The 18,274-nt window shown below is 51.0% G+C and overlaps 1 protein-coding gene across 1 annotated transcript in view; it reads left to right on the top strand.

Annotated features, from left to right (window-relative positions):
- The window catches only part of MEI1 (meiotic double-stranded break formation protein 1), an 888,987-nt gene that overhangs the window by 611,698 nt on the left and 259,015 nt on the right, over positions 1 to 18,274 (top strand). The window contains exon 18 of the mRNA XM_029587121.1: positions 6,581 to 6,755. Within this exon, the coding sequence (XP_029442981.1) occupies positions 6,581 to 6,755 (175 nt within the window). The remainder of the gene's footprint in view (positions 1 to 6,580; positions 6,756 to 18,274) is intronic.

Below are 18,274 nucleotides of genomic sequence, written 5' to 3' on the forward strand. Positions count from 1 at the left end.
GCGTTTCTCCCCCAGCCCTCCCCTCCACCGCCTCCGATGGCAAACAGACCGCGGAGTCGGCCGCTGGGTGGGGGGGAAGGGGGGGGGAACGGAAACGAGGGAAACCCTGGGACCTGCCGCGCTCGGTGTCGCTCTCGATGGTGGCCCCAAGATGGCCGACGTTCCCGCCAATTTCGCGCGAGAGGTCGGCGTCTTTTTTTTTTTTTTTAAATCTTTTCCCGCGGCAGACAGGAACTGCCTGGGGAAGGCCGCCGGACGGTCCCCGACCGCAACCGCAAGAGGCTGCCGCCGACCACGCACCTCCCCGAAGTCAGGCCACCGATCCTGCGCCCCCCCTTACCGCCGCCTGAGGAAACCGCGCTCGCTAGAGGCGCGCGGCGCTGGAGCCGCAAGTCGAGCAGGCCGACCCAAGCGGCCTGCTCGGAAGAGAGCACTCCCCACGCTTCGACGAAAACGCCAAGTAAAAGGAGAGAAGGTGAGAGGGAGAGAGGGAAAAACGCCGAAACGACCGCTGCAGCAAAGACCCCGGCACACTGAAAAGAAAACTGCACCTTTTTTTTTTTTTTAAACCGAGCTGTCCCTCGCAGCGGTCCAGCGGTCCGACCGGGGCGAGAGAACCGAGCCGCAGGCCCTGCACTGCGAACCCTGAGGCATGCCGACGAACGCGGGAAAACGGAGGCGCGCCGAACAAAATCACCACACGGGAAAAAAAAAATTTAAAATAACTAAACGGCGCAATTCGGCGACCTCCCCCCTGCTGGCGATGCCCCCCACCGACCGAAACGGAGCGGCAACGCCAGGCAACGGAGAGCCGCAAGAAATAAAAGTAAAACTTTTTTTTTTTTTTTTTTTTTACACAAAAAAAAACGCGCTGTCCCTGGTTCTGAAAGCCCTATTTCCTGCAGGGGTGAGTGAACCAGGCTCCCTGGTGTCACCCCTGACGCTGCCACTAGCTCAGCCGGGTCTTCAACCCTGGCAGCGGCCTCAACCGGGGGAGGGTAGTCCCCTCAGGACCTCTCAACCCCCCTGGGAGGCAGGGCACCCGGGACTAAGGATTAAAACAAACCCCAATTTAACATAAAACTAGGCCTAACAAAAACTAGCCCAAAAATCAAACCTGACTAACCACCAGAATCAGGTCAGGCAGGGCTGTGACTGGACCTGCACCATCTACTGGAGACAGAGTAAGACTGAGGGGCTGTGACTGGCACAGGGGCATATATGGCTCCGCCCACAAGTTTTAGTCTGTCTCCATCTACTGGTGCGGAGTCACAACCCAGGTGTCCTGGACTGATCCTGGTACGTACAGGGAATCTTTTTTTGCTTTGTTTATTAGGTTTTTGTAGTAGGCGAGGTAGGTTCGGTATCTTTGAAGAGTTAGCTGGTCTTTGTTTCTTCTCCATTCTTTCTCTTTCCTTCTGAGGTTAGCTTTGGTCTCTTTTAGCAGTGGATTGAACCAGGGGTTGTTTTGAGTTCTTGCGTTGATTTTTTTTGGTTCTTTCAGGGTTTATAGAGTTGGCTGTTTCTGTTGTTATTTGGTGCCAGGATTGAGTGGCATTGGTGATATTGGAGAGATCAATGTTTGGTAGATGTTTTTCGAGTTCCTGTTGGAGTAGGTCGGGGGAGAATGGAGGTCGGTATTTAAATGAGAGTGAGTTGTTGGTTTCGAGCTTTTTGATTGCCATGGTGTGGGTTTTGCACTGTAGAAGGTAGTGGTCTGACCATGGGACTTGGGAGTAGAGGATGGAAGAATTTGAGAAAAAGTTGTCGTTTGAGAAAATCAGGTCGAGTGAGTGGCCTGCCTTGTGTGTTGGGTTGTTGACTAGTTGGGTGAATTGGAGAGTAGTTAGAACATCAAATAGGGTTTGGCATGCTTGGGAGGGAGGGGTTAAGTCATAGTGGAGGTTAAAGTCTCCTAGGATGATTGTAGGTTTTTTGTTGTTGATCTTTGATATGAGGACTTCGATGAGAGGTGATATGTCTTTGTCGAGAAGTTTGGGTGGGCAGTAGATAAGACAGATTTGGAGGTTTTCTGAGTCGAAGAGAGCTAGTTCAATTTGATGGGGTGGGGTGAGGGGGGATTAGTTTCATGTTGAATTGTTTTTTTATGACTAGTAGGAGTCCTCCTCCTCGTCTGGATTTTCTCGGGATCGAGAATAGGTCATAGGTGTTGTTGTTTAGTTGGTTCAGTAGGACATGGTCGGTGGGCTTGAGCCAAGTTTCAGTCACTGCGATGAAGTCTGGGTTTTGGTTATGAAGGATGTGAGAGGATTGCTATTTTCTTTGTGAGGGCTTGAGCGTTTATGAGCAGGAAGGTTAGGTATAACAGGTTTTTTGTGGTTTCTGAGGGTGGGATGTTTATTAAGTGGCGGTGTCTTTGAGTTGGCATATTTGATGGGTGGGTAAGGATCATGTTACGTTGGGTGTGAAAGATGAGAGGATACATGGGTTTTGGAAGTATCTCAGGTGGGGGTGCTTGCTTGGTTGAAGTGCAGACAGTTGGTGACAAGCAAGTATTTATAGTTGATGTTGTTGATGTTGTGATTCTCAAATGTGGATGCTGGTTAAGTGGAGGTAGGGAGTCGAGGTTATTAGGGAAGATTCAGGGGTTTAGTCCGGGTGAAAAAGATGAGGCCAAGCTAAGGGGCCACGCTAAGGGGCACGACAAGGGGCAGGCCCCTTTGTCGCGCTCCTTTGGTGTGAGACGCTGGCGCACGGCGCCGGTCTTTGAGGGCTTTAAGGCCCTGTCCAATCAGGTCCCACATCGCCGCCTGGGGAGCGTCGGTGGGCGGGGTCTCTTGGGTTTGGTACAGGAAAGGGCCGGGAACTGACGCTAGGGTAGCGGGCTGCGGTCGGCTCACCTTTTAGGTGGATCTCGGCGACGGGGCGGTGAGGCTGCTTCTGTTGCGTGTTGGTAAGTCTGGGATCTTGGTCCGGGGGGTTCCGCTGTGCCGGGTTGGCGGTCAGATGGCTTGGTCGGCGGTGAGCGGTCTCATGCTGCAGGCTTGGATGGCGGTGAGCGGCCTCGTGCGGTCGGGTGGGGCGCAATCGGCTGGGGGTCCGCTCTGCTGAGGAGAGCCATCGAAAAGGGGTTGCGAGGAGCAGGGTGGGAGAATTTAAAGCCTGGGCGCCGGTCTTTGAGGGCTTTAAGGCCCTGTCCAATCAGGTCCCACGTCGCCGCCTGGGGAGCGTCGGTGGGCGGGGTCTCTTGGGTTCGGCGCAGGAAAGGGCCGGGAACTGGCGCTAGGGTAGCGGGCCGCGGTCGGCTCACCTTTTTGGTGGATCTCGGCGACGGGGCGGTGAGGCTGCTTCTGTTGCGTGTTGGTAAGCCTGGGATATTGGTCCGGGGGGTTCCGCTGTGCCGGGCTGGCGGTCAGATGGCTTGGTCGGCGGTGAGCGGTCTCGTGCTGCAGGCCTCATGCGGTCGGGTGGGGCGCAATCGGCTGGGGGTCCGCTCTGCTGAGGAGAGCTGTCGAAAAGGGGTTGCGAGGAGCAGGGTGGGAGAATTTAAACCCTGGGCGCCGGTCTTTGAGGGCTTTAAGGCCCTGTCCAATCAGGTCCCACGTCGCCGCCTGGGGAGCGTCGGTGGGCGGGGTCTCTTGGGTTTGGCGCAGGAAAGGGCCGGGAACTGGCGCTAGGGTAGCGGGCCGCGGTTGGCTGACCTTTTTGGTGGATCTCAGCGAAGGGGCGGTGAGGCTGCTTCTGTTGCATGTTGGTAAGTCTGGGATCTTGGTCCGGGGGGTTCCGCTGTGCCGGTTTGGCGGTCAGATGGCTTGGTCGGCGGTGAGCGGTCTCGTGCTGCAGGCTTGGACGGCAGTGAGCGGCCTCGTGCGGTCGGGTGGGGCGCAATCGGCTGGGGGTCCGCTTTGCTGAGGAGAGCCGTCGAAAAGGGGTTGCGAGGAGCAGGGTGGGAGAATTTAAACCCTGGGCGCCGGTCTTTGAGGGCTTTAAGGCCCTGTCCAATCAGGTCCCACGTCGCCGCCTGGGGAGCATCGGTGGGCGGGGTCTCTTGGGTTCGGCGCAGGAAAGGGCCGGGAACTGGCGCTAGGGTAGCGGGCCGCGGTCGGCTCACCTTTTTGGTGGATCTCGGCGACGGGACGGTGAGGCTGCTTCTGTTGCGTGTTGGTAAGCTCTTCATGGAAAGCTCTTCATTGGAAAGCTCTTCATTGGAAAGCTCTTCATGATGGGAGACTTCAACTGCGTAGTAGACCCTCAAGTGGATAGAAAATCTGCAGTAGTAATACCCAAATTAGGGAGAAAGAAGGGTATTTCTTACCTGTGTTGTCAATTGGGTTTGTCAGACACCAGGAGAGTTTTGCACACATTTCACAGTTTCATGATACTATGTCTCACATAGATTATATTCTGATCTCCTCAGTGATGTTTCCTCAGGTTCACAGGGCAGTCATAGGACCATCTGAGTTTTACGCGATGATGACGTATGTTGAAACCCGAGGAGCGGGAAGCACAAACAGTCTCTGTATGATACAGAAGCACAGCCCCGAGGAGCAGGGAAGTGCTGGCAGTCTTTGTAGCACGTAAGCGCGACCCCGAGGAGCGGGAAAGCGCGGACAGTCGCAGTGTAGCACGAGAGCACTGCCCCAATTAGCAGGACAGTGCTGAAAGTCTCTTGTATAGTATGAGGGCGCAGCCCCAAAGAGCGGGGAAGCGCTGACAGTCCAACACAGCATGTAGACACAACCCCGAGGAGCGGGGAAGCACTAGAGTAAAACTCCCGAGTAGTAATGTTCCAGGGGGCAGCCCCGAGGAGTGGGGAGCCTTGCAGAGTAGGACTTCAGGAAGCGTAGGGCCAGCCCGAGGAGCAGGGGAGGCCAGGAGACAAGGTCCCCGTAGAGTGCGCCCACTGGCCCCCGAGGAGTGGGTACCAGAGTCCAAAGTCCAACAGAGTCCAATAGCATAGCCACAGGAACAAAGAGGCAGGAGCTAGTAGAGACGTACGGAACTTGTTGCTAAGTCGGCTAGCTGAGGGCGAAGGTGGAGCTTAAATACCTTGATCTGATGACATCATCAAACAGGGACACCCCCAAGGTTCCCGCCGAAGAGGCTTCAAAGGAGGGCCCGGTGGCACGTGGATGGTGGTGGCATCTCGGCCGCCACGAGAAGCCATGGGGAACGCGGCAGTGGAGATTGGCCTGCACTGCGAGCAGACCCGGGGAGGGCTGGAGAAAGGTGCAGGATGTAAGTAAACGCGGTCGCAGCTGTCTGTGACCGACAGGCATAAAACTTATAAGGAGTAAAATTCTTTAGTGAGTTTTCCAAAATTCCCAAGGATTAGCATAAGCATACAATAATATTTATTACACTCTTCCACTAGTACATTTGCAGTGGCACAATTACATAATTTTTAATTATGCTTATAAAATAAAGATGTTTAAATTTTAATGTGTGTTTGGATAGTTTCTTTGGTTCTTTTTCTTCTTTCCTTTCTCTCTTTCAGCCCTTTCTCCTTTTTTTCTAATATCTTTTATTTTTAATAATTTCTTTCTCTCACTATATATTTTCTCCTTCATTTACCATCTCATCCTAGTTTCTTATCTCTTCCTCTGTATTTTCTTCCTCTCCAGCATCCTTCCCAGCCTCTATCTTCCTTACCTGTTCCCCCCTTCGCTCCATCCATCATACAATCTTTCCTTCCTCTTCTCCATTCTTTCCCCATCAAACATTTTCTTCCTCATTCCCTTCACCCTCCACCTTAAGTAGACTTCCTTCTCTCTCTTCCAAACTTTCACCTCCTTCAATTAGTTCTCAATCCCCACCTCCATTTTCTGCCCTTACTCCTGCAGTCTTTCTTCCCCTTCCATCTGGTTTTTCTCACCCTCCCTACTCTTCTGTTACTTACCTATATATCCTCTAGTGCAGCCTATGCCCTCTCTCCTCATTGGTCATGCCATCTTACCTCCCCTCAGCTCATGTTACTATACATACACCTCTTCAGGAACTCATTATGCTCTACAACATCTCCCATGCTGCTTGCAAATACTACTCCACAACAATCCATGTTCATGCTGCTCTACAACACACCCCATGCTTCTTAATCATGCTGCACCACAATACCCTCTATGTTGTACCACTATACATCCCACTACCTGCTCTTGCTACTTGACAACACCTCCTCCCCTTTTCTCAATGCAGTTCAACTAGTTTGTTACTGACACTTTTCCCACTGCCACAAAGGAATTCTCCTCTTTGTCACAATAGATTTCTATGAATACACATTTTTGCATTAATTAATTAATTAAAGTGAGCAATTCATGCAATAATTTGCATGAATTGCTCACTTTAATTACCTAAGTTATAGTACACAGTATATTGAAGATTTTTCCCAATTAGTTCCTATGAGTAAATCTTTAATTCTTAATTCACTGTAGCCCATTAAGTATAACATGCAAAATAATGCTAAACCTTCCTGAGTATGGATTAGTGCTGGACAAGGTTATCTATATTTTGTTTGATCTTGAATGTTATGTTACCTAAACACAGATTTCTTTTCCTACTGAAACCTTTTTCCTAGTTACTGATGAAGTAATAATACATTCAGTTTCATGTTTGTTTTTTTCAGGACTTACAGAGATGTCAGCTCTACTGCAAAGGGGTGTGCCATATTTAAATTGTAGCATCCCAGAAAGCCTTGTTCTCTTATCAGAATCCCCGAACATCCTCAGTGATATTGCTGTCCGAGACCAGCAGTACTCTCTCGTGCTCATCCTGTGCCTTATGTTCCTCCTTGAAGATAGGTAATATTTCCAATTCATTCTCAAAGGGTCTGAGTTGAGACTGATGAGAGGTTTGAGCTGAGTGACCACATAATTCAGACCATTGAACTATTTGAATATTACATATAGGATTTTTCTTGGAATTCATACTTCAGATCCCAAAATACAATGGGCCAGAAATAGTAATGGCTAATGTGCATAACCTTTTATAGACTATAGGCAGCTCAATATCCTTTGGCACTGCTGAACTCATTCAGTAACTATGGAAATATGGGTTCTGCATCATCCCACCAGACTAGTCCAGAATGCATGGGTTTCACCCCCCTGTCAGCAGATTGAGACAAAGAAAAATTGTTTTGCTAACATCACCCTGTATTGTATTGTGAGACCTGCAGCACTCCAGTAGTCTTTCTCCAGCAGATGATAAATGTGCAAATCCTGCAGCTTGGACACACTCAACCAGGGAACCACTGAAGCAAGCTGAGGGCTTGCTTCAGTGGTTCCCTGGTTGAGTGTGGATGGGCAGAGGGTTGAGGTCCTTTTCTGTGTGTGGGGAGGTTGAAAGACAGAGGAGTCTGGTTCCTTCCCCACCCCCCTTCCTGTCCTGCCTTCCTTTCCCCCCTTCCACTTCTCGGGGCTCCTGGTCAGGAAGGCAGCCCAAAATGGTCAGGGAAATAAGAACTTAAGAACTGCCATTCTGGATCATACCAACATCCATCAAATCCATCATCTTGTCTCTGACAGTGGCCAGTCCAGGTCACAAGTACCTGGCAGATCCCAAATAGCTGATTTATTTTATTTCCAGGGGTAAGCACTGGCTTTCCTAAGTCTACCTAGCTAATAACTGTTTATTAACTTTTCTTTCAGGAAATTGTCCAACCCACTTTTGAATCCCACTATATTAGTTGCCTTGAACATGACTTCTAGCAACAGATTCTATAGCTTGATTGTGGGCTGAGTAAAAATATACTTATTATTATTTGTTTTAAATCTGCTGGTTGCTAGTTTCATGTAGTGTCCCCTAGTCCTAGTGTTGTTTGAAAAGGTAAATAATTGTTCCCTCTTGATCTTTTCCAGCCCACTCATGATTTTATAAATCTCAGTCATGTCCCCTCTTAGTCATCTCCTAGCAAAAAAGCCCTCATCTATTTAACCTTTCTCCATAAGGGAGCTTTTCTATCCCCTTTATCATTTGTTTTTGCCCTTCTCTGTACCTTTTTTCTGTCCACTATGTCTTTTGAAGGGGGGCAATCTGAACTGTACACAGTACTCAAGGTGTGGTCGCACCATGGATCTATACAAAAGCATGATATTCTCAGTTTTGCTCTCTGTCCTTTCCAAATAATTCCCATTTCCCATCATTTTATTTGCCTTTTTGACAGCTGATGCTCACTGAGCTGAAGATTTCAATGTATTGTCCATAAGGACTCTGAGGTCATTTTCTTGGGTGATGACTCCTAACATGGAATAAAGCATTGTGTACCTATAATTGGGATTATATTTCCCTATGTGCATTATTTTGTACTTGGCTACATTTAACCGCACTTGCCATTTAGATGCCCAGTCTCCTAGTCTCACAAGGCCCTTCTGCATTCCTCACAATTCAAGATAATTTTGTTTCTTTTGCAAATTTGGTCATCTCACTCACTGTTTCCTGTAGTCTATCAATCTGATTTATTACATTTGATTTATTGCAATCTCTGGTTTCAAAGTGACATGAGCAAGCATTTCTGTATAGGGATGCTGCAGGGAACTTTATTGTGCAGGACCTTGTTCTTCAACATGAGATTCCCACTGAACCCTTGGAAACTGCAATTGTTCTCACTTTTGTCACTGGAGAGTCTGTGATAGTCACTTTACGCACCAGACCTTAGCTCCTGTGAGTTGGAGTGCTCCACCAGGATCAAATCTGTTTCTGAGTCCTACCTGGAGCTATCAACAATGTTATATTAAGTCTTCCATGGTTGAGGCAGCACTAACCACACATTGATTGGGGCACCTTGGAAATTTTCGATTGGGATGAGCCCTGCCAGATGTCCTGTTTAACATGCAGTCAACCCAAGAAGCTCCTGGGCCAAGTGTGGATGGCAGACAAAGCTGGTAGGTTACTGGGCCAATGCGTCGAGTGACCGGGAAAGGCCCGATGTACCTGGGAGGGAAGCTTCAAACGAATATAGTGGGTGCTCAGCCATACTCTATCCCCCGGTTGAAATTCTGGGGCAGGTCTGCGAAGGGCATCTGAGGATTTCTTGGCACATGCGGCTGCTTGGCGCAAACGTTGGTTCGTGTGGGTCCAAAGGGTCTGAAGGGCGTCTGCAGTTGCCTGAGCTGCTGGAGAAGCACTGAGAGAGGAACTGGCAAAGGAGGCTGTGGCTGTCTGCCGTATACCAGAGAAAGGAGAGACTCCTGTGGCTGCTGCGATGTGTGAATTATGAGAAAATTCGGCCCATGGGAGTACTTGAACCCAGTTCTCTTGCTGGTCATTGGAGTAAGCATGGAGAAAGCACTTGAGGGAGCGGTTCATCCGCTCGGCTTGGCCGTTGGCCTGAGGATGGTAGGCAGTTGTCAGGCTGATGGAAATCCCAAATTTCCTGCACAATGAACGCCAGTAACGGGCAACAAACTGAGTCCCCCTGTCGGAGGCAGTGTCTTCGGGTAACCCATGGAGGCAGAAGATGTGGAGGAAGAACAGATGTGTGAGTTCAGGCGCTGAAGGTAGAGTGGGAAGTGGCACAAAATGAGCCATCTTGGAGAACCTGTCCATGATCACCCAGATGACAGTGTTCCCCTTAGACACCGGAAGGTCCACCACGAAATCAGTGGACAAGTGAGTCCAGGGTTCTTCGGGAGCAGGCAGAGGTTGTAGTAGGGCCCCATGGTCAACCCACCGGAGGCTTTTGTTGGGGGCACGTAGGACAGGAGTCTACTTACACACGTGTATCGGAGGACATGTTGGGCCACCAGTAGTAGAGCTGTAAGAGGGACAAGGTCCGAGTGCATCCAGGATGGCCAGCTACTTTGGAATTGTGTGCCCACTGTAGCACCTTTTCACAAAGTTTGCGGGGCACCTCTGTTTTCCCCGCTGGTACAGTCATGGTGGCAGTCAGAGAAATACGAGCAGGATCAATTATGTGACGAGGCTCTTCTTGGGAGTCTTTAGGCTCAAAGGAACAAGACAGGGCATCAGCCCGGAAGTTCTTCTCAGCAGGACGGTATCGAAGGTCTAAGTCAAATCGAGTGAAGAATAACGCCCAGTGGGCCTGGCGAGCATTTAAACGCTGGGAGTGCCAGAGATGCTCAAGGTTCTTGTGGTCAGTGAAGATTGTGAATCGATGTTGTGCGCCCTCCGGCCAAGGGCACCATTCTTCGAGAGTGAGCTTAATTGCAAGGAGATCTCAATCCCAGATGCTAAATTTGCTCTGTGGGGGAGAACTTGTGGGAGTAGAAGGAGCAGGGACGCAGAACCCCTTTCAGGGAATGCTGACTCAGTACAGTCCCAGCTCCAATGGCAGAGGCGTCCACTTCAAGGATGAAGGGGTGGTTCGGGTCTGGGTGACGTAAACAGGGCCCCGACAAGAAAGCATCTTTTAGGGCTTGGAAGGCGGTAATTGCCTCTGGAGTCCAATTCCTCGTATCGCTGCCCTTATGGGTAAGGGCTATAAGTGGTGCAGCGAACAGGGAATTATTGGCTATGAAGTGGCGGTAGTAGTTGGTAAAACCAAGGAACCACTGGAGTGCTTGGAGGCCCGTGGGTCAAGGCAAGTCTTGGATGCTTCAAAGCTTACTGAGATACATGGAGAAGGCATGTTGGGAAACGATGTAGCCCAAGAAGGATAGGCTTTGCTTCTCAAACAAGCACTTGTTGAGCTTGGCAAACAGGTGGTTCTCCCACAGATGCTGCAGCACCTTGCAGACATCTGAACGATGGGTGGCAAGATCCTTCGAGAAGATAAGGAAGTCATCTAGGTAGGCGACGACCTTTATATAAAGGAGGTCACGGAAGATTTCGTTGATCATGCGTTGGAACACCGCAGGGGCGTTACAAAGGCCAAATGGCATCACAAAGTATTCGTAATGGCTGTTACGGGCGTGTCCACCACGCCGCCGATGGGCCGAGGGTTTGGAGGCCCTCGGGTACTATTGTAGGCGCGAGGAGCACGGCCGCCTCTAGAGCAGGTGGTGTGAGCCCTTGGGCCACGGCGAGACCTAGGGAGGAGCCCCAAGCCACACCGTGGGAGGTGAGCTGATGCAGGCATGGAGAGCCGGGCAGGTACTGAAGCAGGGATAAGGAACAGAGTCTGACCCTCAGCCGGACCTGCACGCCCATGGCAACCAACAACGCAGTGTTGATTGATGAACGGTCCTCCGACTGTTCCAAGCCCTTTCGGACCTGCCGCTGGTAACGGCATTGGGCGGCAGGCCGGACAGAGGACGAGGGCAGACAGAGTCCTTAGTACATGGAAGACATCTTAGACGAGGGCTGGTGCAGACATCATAGACAAGGGCTGGTGCAGAGACATAGACGAGGGCTGGTGCAGAGACATCATAGACGAAGGCTGAGGCAAGGCATCATAGGCGAGGGCTGGTAAGGAAGACATTGGCACTGTCCCTCAGGGCGCCCTACTCAGCCCACCCACGGGACTGAGTCACAGACCACCCCGTCCCATACGCGCCCTACACTGCCCAGGAAGGCTGGTCGCGGACCACACTGAGACCAGGAGAGCGCAGGGAAGATCCAGGCAAGAAGGAACTCCGATGCCGGGACCAATGACATCTGAAGCCCCGTCGGCTGGCAGGAAGGGAAGCTCCAGAGCACAGGGACGAATCCCTCCTGTTGGCCACTCCAGGGCCCAACAGGACAGAAGGCTCAGGAGCCAGACGAAGACATAGGGCAGAACATCCGGAACTGGATCAGGAACTGGATCAGGTGCTGGAACAGAAATCAGGAACATCCGGAACAGATATCAGGACTGGAAACAAGGAACAAGAAGACATTGAACACGAAGCCATCAAGACACAGGAGACCATGGTGGACTTGAAAAAGTCCTTTTATACTGCAGTATGCAGGCAACTCCCTGGGAGGAGTTCACCTGGACCGCCCCTTGCTGGCCCTATAACTGAGGTGGAGTGCCACGGGCTGGCCCCTAGGGAGAAGGGCGTGGCCGGAACCAGGAAGTCCAAGCAAGCACAAGCAAGCCACAGGCAGGCCTCAAGAACAGCTAGGCCTCCCAGGCCCTGGAGAAAATCCTGGATGGTACACAGGCGAGGCCCTGGCTTCGGAGCGGCCTGCGGAGGAGAAGGTGAGATACCTCCTGTAGTGCAGCAACAGGGGGAATCGTAACAATGGCTATCCTTGGTATTAAATGCTGTCTTCCAGACATCCTCAGGACGGATACGACCCAAGTTGTAAGCACCTCACAAGTCCAGCTTGGTAAAGATGGACGCTCCTTGGAGGCGATCAAACAATTCATTGATCAAAGGATAACGGCATTCAAGCTGTGATAGTCTACACATGGTCGTAATGACCCATCCTTCTTGGTGATAAAGAAGAAGCCTGCACCAGCAGGCGAGTTGGAGAGATGGATAAAACCTTTAGCCAAGTTTTCACGGATGTAGTCCGACATAGCTCGGATCTCTGTTACAGACAAAGGTTAATTTCTGCCCCTAGGGGGCGTAGTACCTGGCAGAAGATCAATGGGGCAGTCATACTCATGATGAGGCGGAAGGATATCAGCCTTATGTTTTGAAAACACATCTCCAAAGTCAGCATATGGCGCAGGAAGGCCTGAGACAGTAACCGCTAGCGGGATCACTGAAGGCGATTTTATCCTCATGAGGCAAGTATGATGACAGGCAGGGCTCCATTCAGCAAGTTGTAGGGTCTCCCAATCAAAGTGGGGTGAGTGGCGCTGAAGCCATGGTAAACCTAGCACCACTGGATGGATGGATTTATCCAGGATGAAGAATTCTATCTCCTCCTCATGCAAAGTTCCAGTGAGGAGGTGTTCAGGCACGGTGACTTGGTAAATTCTTCCCGGTAGCGGGTTGCTGTGGATGGAGGCAATTAGTAGTGGTTTCTCGACGGAATGGTTAGAGATGCCTAGGAGTTGGACCAGGTCCTTCACAAGAAGTTCTCACCGGCTCCTGAGTCCTCCTTGGTCCCGGCCCGTCTCCGAGGGTCTGCGGCCTGTTTCACGGCATCCCTGCGGGGGGGGGGACGCCGCCAAGAAGCCCTGCCTGGATGCCTTCTCCCTAGGTGTGTGCGCGCACAATCAGCACTTATGAAGGCCATTTCCCGCCACGGGAAACTCCGCCCTATCAATGACATCAGACGCCACGGCCTATGTAAGGCCGCCGCGGAGCCCAGGACTTTGCCTTGCAACGGGGTTCCTTGTGGTCCTCTGTTGCTCCATGCCCCGGAGTGTGCTATTGCATTACCGACTCCGTTCCTGCCTGAAACTTGTTTCACTCCGTGCCCAAGTCTTGTTCTGTCTGGCTTGCTTGCAGTAATCTGTTCTGCTTCAGTTCCAGCTTGGTTCCAGTAGCCAGTCCTGCTTCAGCTCCTGTCTGGTTCCAGTAGCCAGTCCTGCTTCAGTTCCTGTCTGGTTCCAGTAGCCAGTTCTACTTCAGTTCCTACTTGCTTCAGTCCTAGCCTGCTTCAGTTCCTGCCTGTCTCCTGATGATCCCTGCCTGCCTGCTCCAGCTCCAGCTTCCGTGATCTCCTAAGTCCCAGCAGCCGGGGCTCCTACGGGCTCCTCCCGGGGGAGTATCGGCTTCCAGGGTGAATCACCTAAGTCCCAGAGGCTGGGCTCCTACAGGCTCCTCCCAGGGGAGAACCGGCTTCCAGGGTGAAGCTCACGTTCAGCTCCTGCCTGGTATCCACCTCCCGACCTGTCACTCACCAGAGACTATAGTACACCTCTCCCCAGTCTCTCACAGGTCGGCCCAAGGGTCCACTAAACAGTTCACTCACAACAGTTCACTCACAACAGTTCACTCCTTGATATTTGCCAAAATAGACTACTCTGCAGCGCTCTCCTCCTAGACTACCCATCTCTACCACCAAGCCACTGCAGATAATTCAGAATGCCGCAGCCAGAATTCTGACTAACACCAACCGTGGAGAACACATTTCACCTATCCTCAGAAACCTACACTGGTTACCAGTTAACTTCAGAATCCTACACAAATCACTCACCTTAATCCACAAATCCATCCACAATCAACTTCAACTCGACCTCGAAATCCCCCTCAAACTCCATACCTCCAACAGACCGATTAGAGAAATCCACAAAGGAAATCTGCAAGCTCCTCCAACTAAAGCAACGCGCCTCACCTCGACCAAAGACCAAGCGTCCTCGACAGCAGGACCAACTATTTGGAATAAGCATCCTTCAGACCTCAGGCTGGAACCATGCCTCCCAACATTTAGGAAAAAACTTAAGACTGGCTTTTCCGCCAAGCCTTCTCAGATCTCCCGGATACACACTAGATGAGCTATTCCCTTCATGACGATGGGAACCCTGTACCTCCAAGTTCATTAAGCGCTAGCCCGCTCACCTTATTGTATTATAGTACTAGTCTCTACCATCCTAGGCCTCTCTTCCAGCTGATTAAGCCTCCAAGTTCACCCTCCTTGTTGAATGTAACTTGCCGCCTCCGTTCATGTTTATTTTTTGTTTCAGTTTTACCTGTTCGATGTAAACCGATCTGATATGGTCATTACCATGAAGGTCAGTATAGAAAAGTGTTAAATAAATAAAATAAACAGATTGCAAGGCCATGGACCTCGGCCGAGGTACCGGGATCCCAGGATCTTCCTGGGTTGGCTCTGCAGCTACAACAGCAACAACAATACCTGGATGTCCTGGCCGGATCCATTGGGCAATTGGCTGCCCGAATGGATGCCCACGGTACCCGTTCTTTGCCTGCTGTGGGTTCGAGACCCGAGGATGCAGCCTCACCAGTGACTCAGCTGCTGCCGCCTGCTCGCTACGCTGGAGATGCTAGGATCTGCCGTGGGTTCTTGAACCAGTGTTTTCGTGCGCTTCTCGATATTGCCCCGGCAGTTTCCCACGGACTCCGTCAAAAGTAGCGTACATTCTCTCTCCCTGCTCGATGGAAAGGCCCTGGTGTGGGCCTCCCCCCTGTGGGAGCGTAACGACTCCTCCTTGGATGACTTGCAGCAGTTCATCACCAACTTTCGCCAAGCCCTTGACGAACCCGCCCGCCAGGCCTCAGCCACGTCAGAGTTGCTACAGCTTCGCCAAGGATCCCGTTCCCTGGCGGACTATGCAATGGATTTCAGGACTCCTCGCGTAGGAAGTAGGTTGGCAGGACGATAGCCTTAAAGCCATCTTCTTGGAAGAGTTGTCAGGGTGCATCAAGGATGAGATTGCCGCCCGGGATCTCCCGGAAGATCTTAATGCCCTCATTGACATGGCTGCCCGCATCTATCGCCACCTGCAACAGCAAGCACGAGAATTACGCACGACAAAGCACAGCCCTGCCCGCAGTTCCTCACGCCCGCTGCCTTCACCCAGGCCTGCCCGTCCTGATGTTTCTGCCTCTGAACCCAGTGCGAGTGTGCCCCGCTCTCCCCGAGGAGAGACATCGCTGCCGCTTGATGGGCTTGTGCCTTTTACTGTGGTCAGAAAGGCCATTTCTTGGCACGCTGCCAGGAGCGTGCGGAAAACTCCAGAACCTAGGAGGTTGGGAGGAGCTCCTCCTAGGTTGTGCCACAGCTCCTCAGAGTATGATACCCATTAACTTGGAATTTCCCGGAGGGTCCTTGGAAACCCTCGCCTTCCTGGATTCCTGGAGCCAGGAGGTAATTTTATCCAGCAAGACTTGGTCTCTCAACTGCAGATTCCTACGCAGAGACGAGAATTTCCACTCCAGATTACCTCCATTCAGGGAACGCTCCTTCCAGGTCACATATTGACCGCCATGGCTCCCATCACAGTCCGCACCGGGGCGATCCACTCGGAGGAGATAGCCTTCCTGATTCTCGAAAAGGCTGTCCACCCCGTGGTGCTGGGGCTGCCGTGGCTCCAGAAGCACTTGCCTGTGATCCAGTGGGATACTCTGCAAATCACTAAGTGGAGTCCCTATTGCCTCTCTCATTGTATGAAGGTTCCCAAGCCTCCAGCACTTCTGCTTTTGCACTCCACCCTTGGACCTCCAGCGCCATATGAGGACTTTACGGATGTCTTCTCGAAGACTAAAGCAGAGATTCTTCCGCAGCATCGTCCATATGACTGCGCTCTTGACTTGTTGCCCAGATCTATGCCACCTCGGGGTAGGGTGTACCCCTTGTCCCTGCCTGAGACATGGGCTATGTCTGAGTACATTACTGAGAATTTGGCAAAAGGATTCATTCACCCGTCAAAGTCGCCCGCCGGGGCAGGATTCTTTTTCATCAGCAAAAAAGATGGCTCCTTGAGGCCCTGTATCAACTACCGAGGGCTCAATGCAATTACCAAACGGGACCACTACCCTTTCCCGTTGATTCCAGAACTACTTGATCGGCTCCAAGGTGCAAGAGTCTTTACTAAGTTGGATCTACGCGGGGCCTACAACTTAGTTAGAATCCGTCCCGGGGACGAATGGAAGACCGCGTTCAATACCCGGGATGGGCATTACGAATACCTCGTAATGCCCTTTGGCCTTTGTAATGCCCCAGCGGTCTTCCAACATCTGATGAACGAGGTGCTATGGGATTTGCTCAACGTCTGTGTGATCGTCTACCTCGACGACGTCCTGATCTACTCCCATGACCTGCCTATGCACCGCCAGCATGTTCGCCAGGTGCTCCAAATTCTCAGAGAGCACAGCTTATACGCTAAGCTTGAGAAATGCAGCTTTGAAAATACTTCCTTGCCGTTCCTGGGGTACATTGTTTCAGCTGACGGCTTCCAGATGGATCCGGAGAAAGTCGCTGCAATTAGGAACTGGCCACAGCCGAGGGTCTCAAGGCGTTGCAACATTTCCTCGGCTTTGCTAACTTTTATCAGGCATTTTATTCCCGGCTATTCTCGCATAGTGGCTCCTCTGACTGCGCTCACCCGGAAGGGAGCCAATGCGGTGGACTGGCCTGCCCAAGCCTGCCAAGCCTTCGAAGAATTGAAAAGAGCCTTCTTACAAGACACATGCCTCCGCCATCCTGATCCCAGTCGGCCGTTCGTGGTTGAGGTCGATGCCTCGAATGTAGCTGTTGGAGCGGTGCTGAGCCAGCACTCCGACACTGGACAGCTTCTCCCATGTTCTTTTACTCTAGGAGGTTCTCCCGGCTGAGAGCAATTACGGAGTCGGCGACAAAGAACTGCGCCGTGAAACTCGCCCTGGAAGAATGGAGGCAGTGGTTGGAGGGAGCCAACCACCCCTTCACCATTTACACGGATCATAAAAATCTCTCTTTCCTCCGCCAAGCCCAGCGCCTGAACCCGAGACAAGCCCGGTGGTCTTTGTTTTTTGACCGATTTGACTTCTCTACGATATCGCCCTGGCTCAAAAATGTGCGAGCAGACGCCTGTCACGGTCCACCGAGATTGAGGAAACCCTGAGACGCCCCAGTACATTTTGGATCCCAGGAAAGTGTCTCTCGCCGCCACCTCCGTGTCTTCCGAAGAAAAGACCGTGGTCCCACGCCCGCTCGTAGGGCCGTGCTGGCATGGGCCCACGAATCCCTCACTGGAGGGCATGCGGGCCGTGCCGGTACGCTAGACCTCCTCAACCGGTACTATTGGTGGCCAACGGTAAGACAAGATGTTCGTCTCTTCGTCGACTCCTGCCCCACTTGTGCATTGCAAAAACCGCTTGGCGGGAAACCTAGAGGGTTGTTACACCCCTTGCCTTTCCCAGTGGAGCCTGGACGCACATCTCCACAGATTTTGTGGTGGATCTCCCAGCATCAGACGGGAACATGGTCATCTGGGTTGTGTGGACCGGTTCTCCAAATGGCACATTTTGTTCCCCTGTCAAAATTACCTTCAGCGCCCAACTTGGCTAACTTATTTGTTCAAATATATACAAACTATCCTGGGTCTACCACAGGTATTATCACTGATAAGTTGTACAAACAATATACCCGTGTCAATAATGAAATATTTCAATTTTTATTCTTTAACAATCCTTTAAAAATACATAAAACATTACCTATTACATCAACCATTCATACCACACTCAATCATACAACAATGAAATATTAAAATTTGACAATACAAACTTGTTACATTTTAACACTTATTAACTTTAACATATAATAATATTGCACCGATCCCTAATTACAATGTAAACATACTCCTCATTTACTAAGTATCTCTGTTCCAAAGATTCCCCATCACTTAAGAATCCTATTTAATTATATTAATATACTCCCTTATCTAAAATTGATATTTATGAAGTGATATTTAACAATGTCCCCTTATTGAATTACTGTTTATAAACCAACTATTTTTTAATGACATCCCGACAGGAAGCTCCTGTTCACCCGTTGGTTTCTTCAGGGGATTTTGTTCACACACCGGTAACTTAATTAA

This window comes from Rhinatrema bivittatum, chromosome 2 (genome assembly GCF_901001135.1).
Source record: "Rhinatrema bivittatum chromosome 2, aRhiBiv1.1, whole genome shotgun sequence".
NCBI lineage: Eukaryota > Metazoa > Chordata > Amphibia > Gymnophiona > Rhinatrematidae > Rhinatrema > Rhinatrema bivittatum.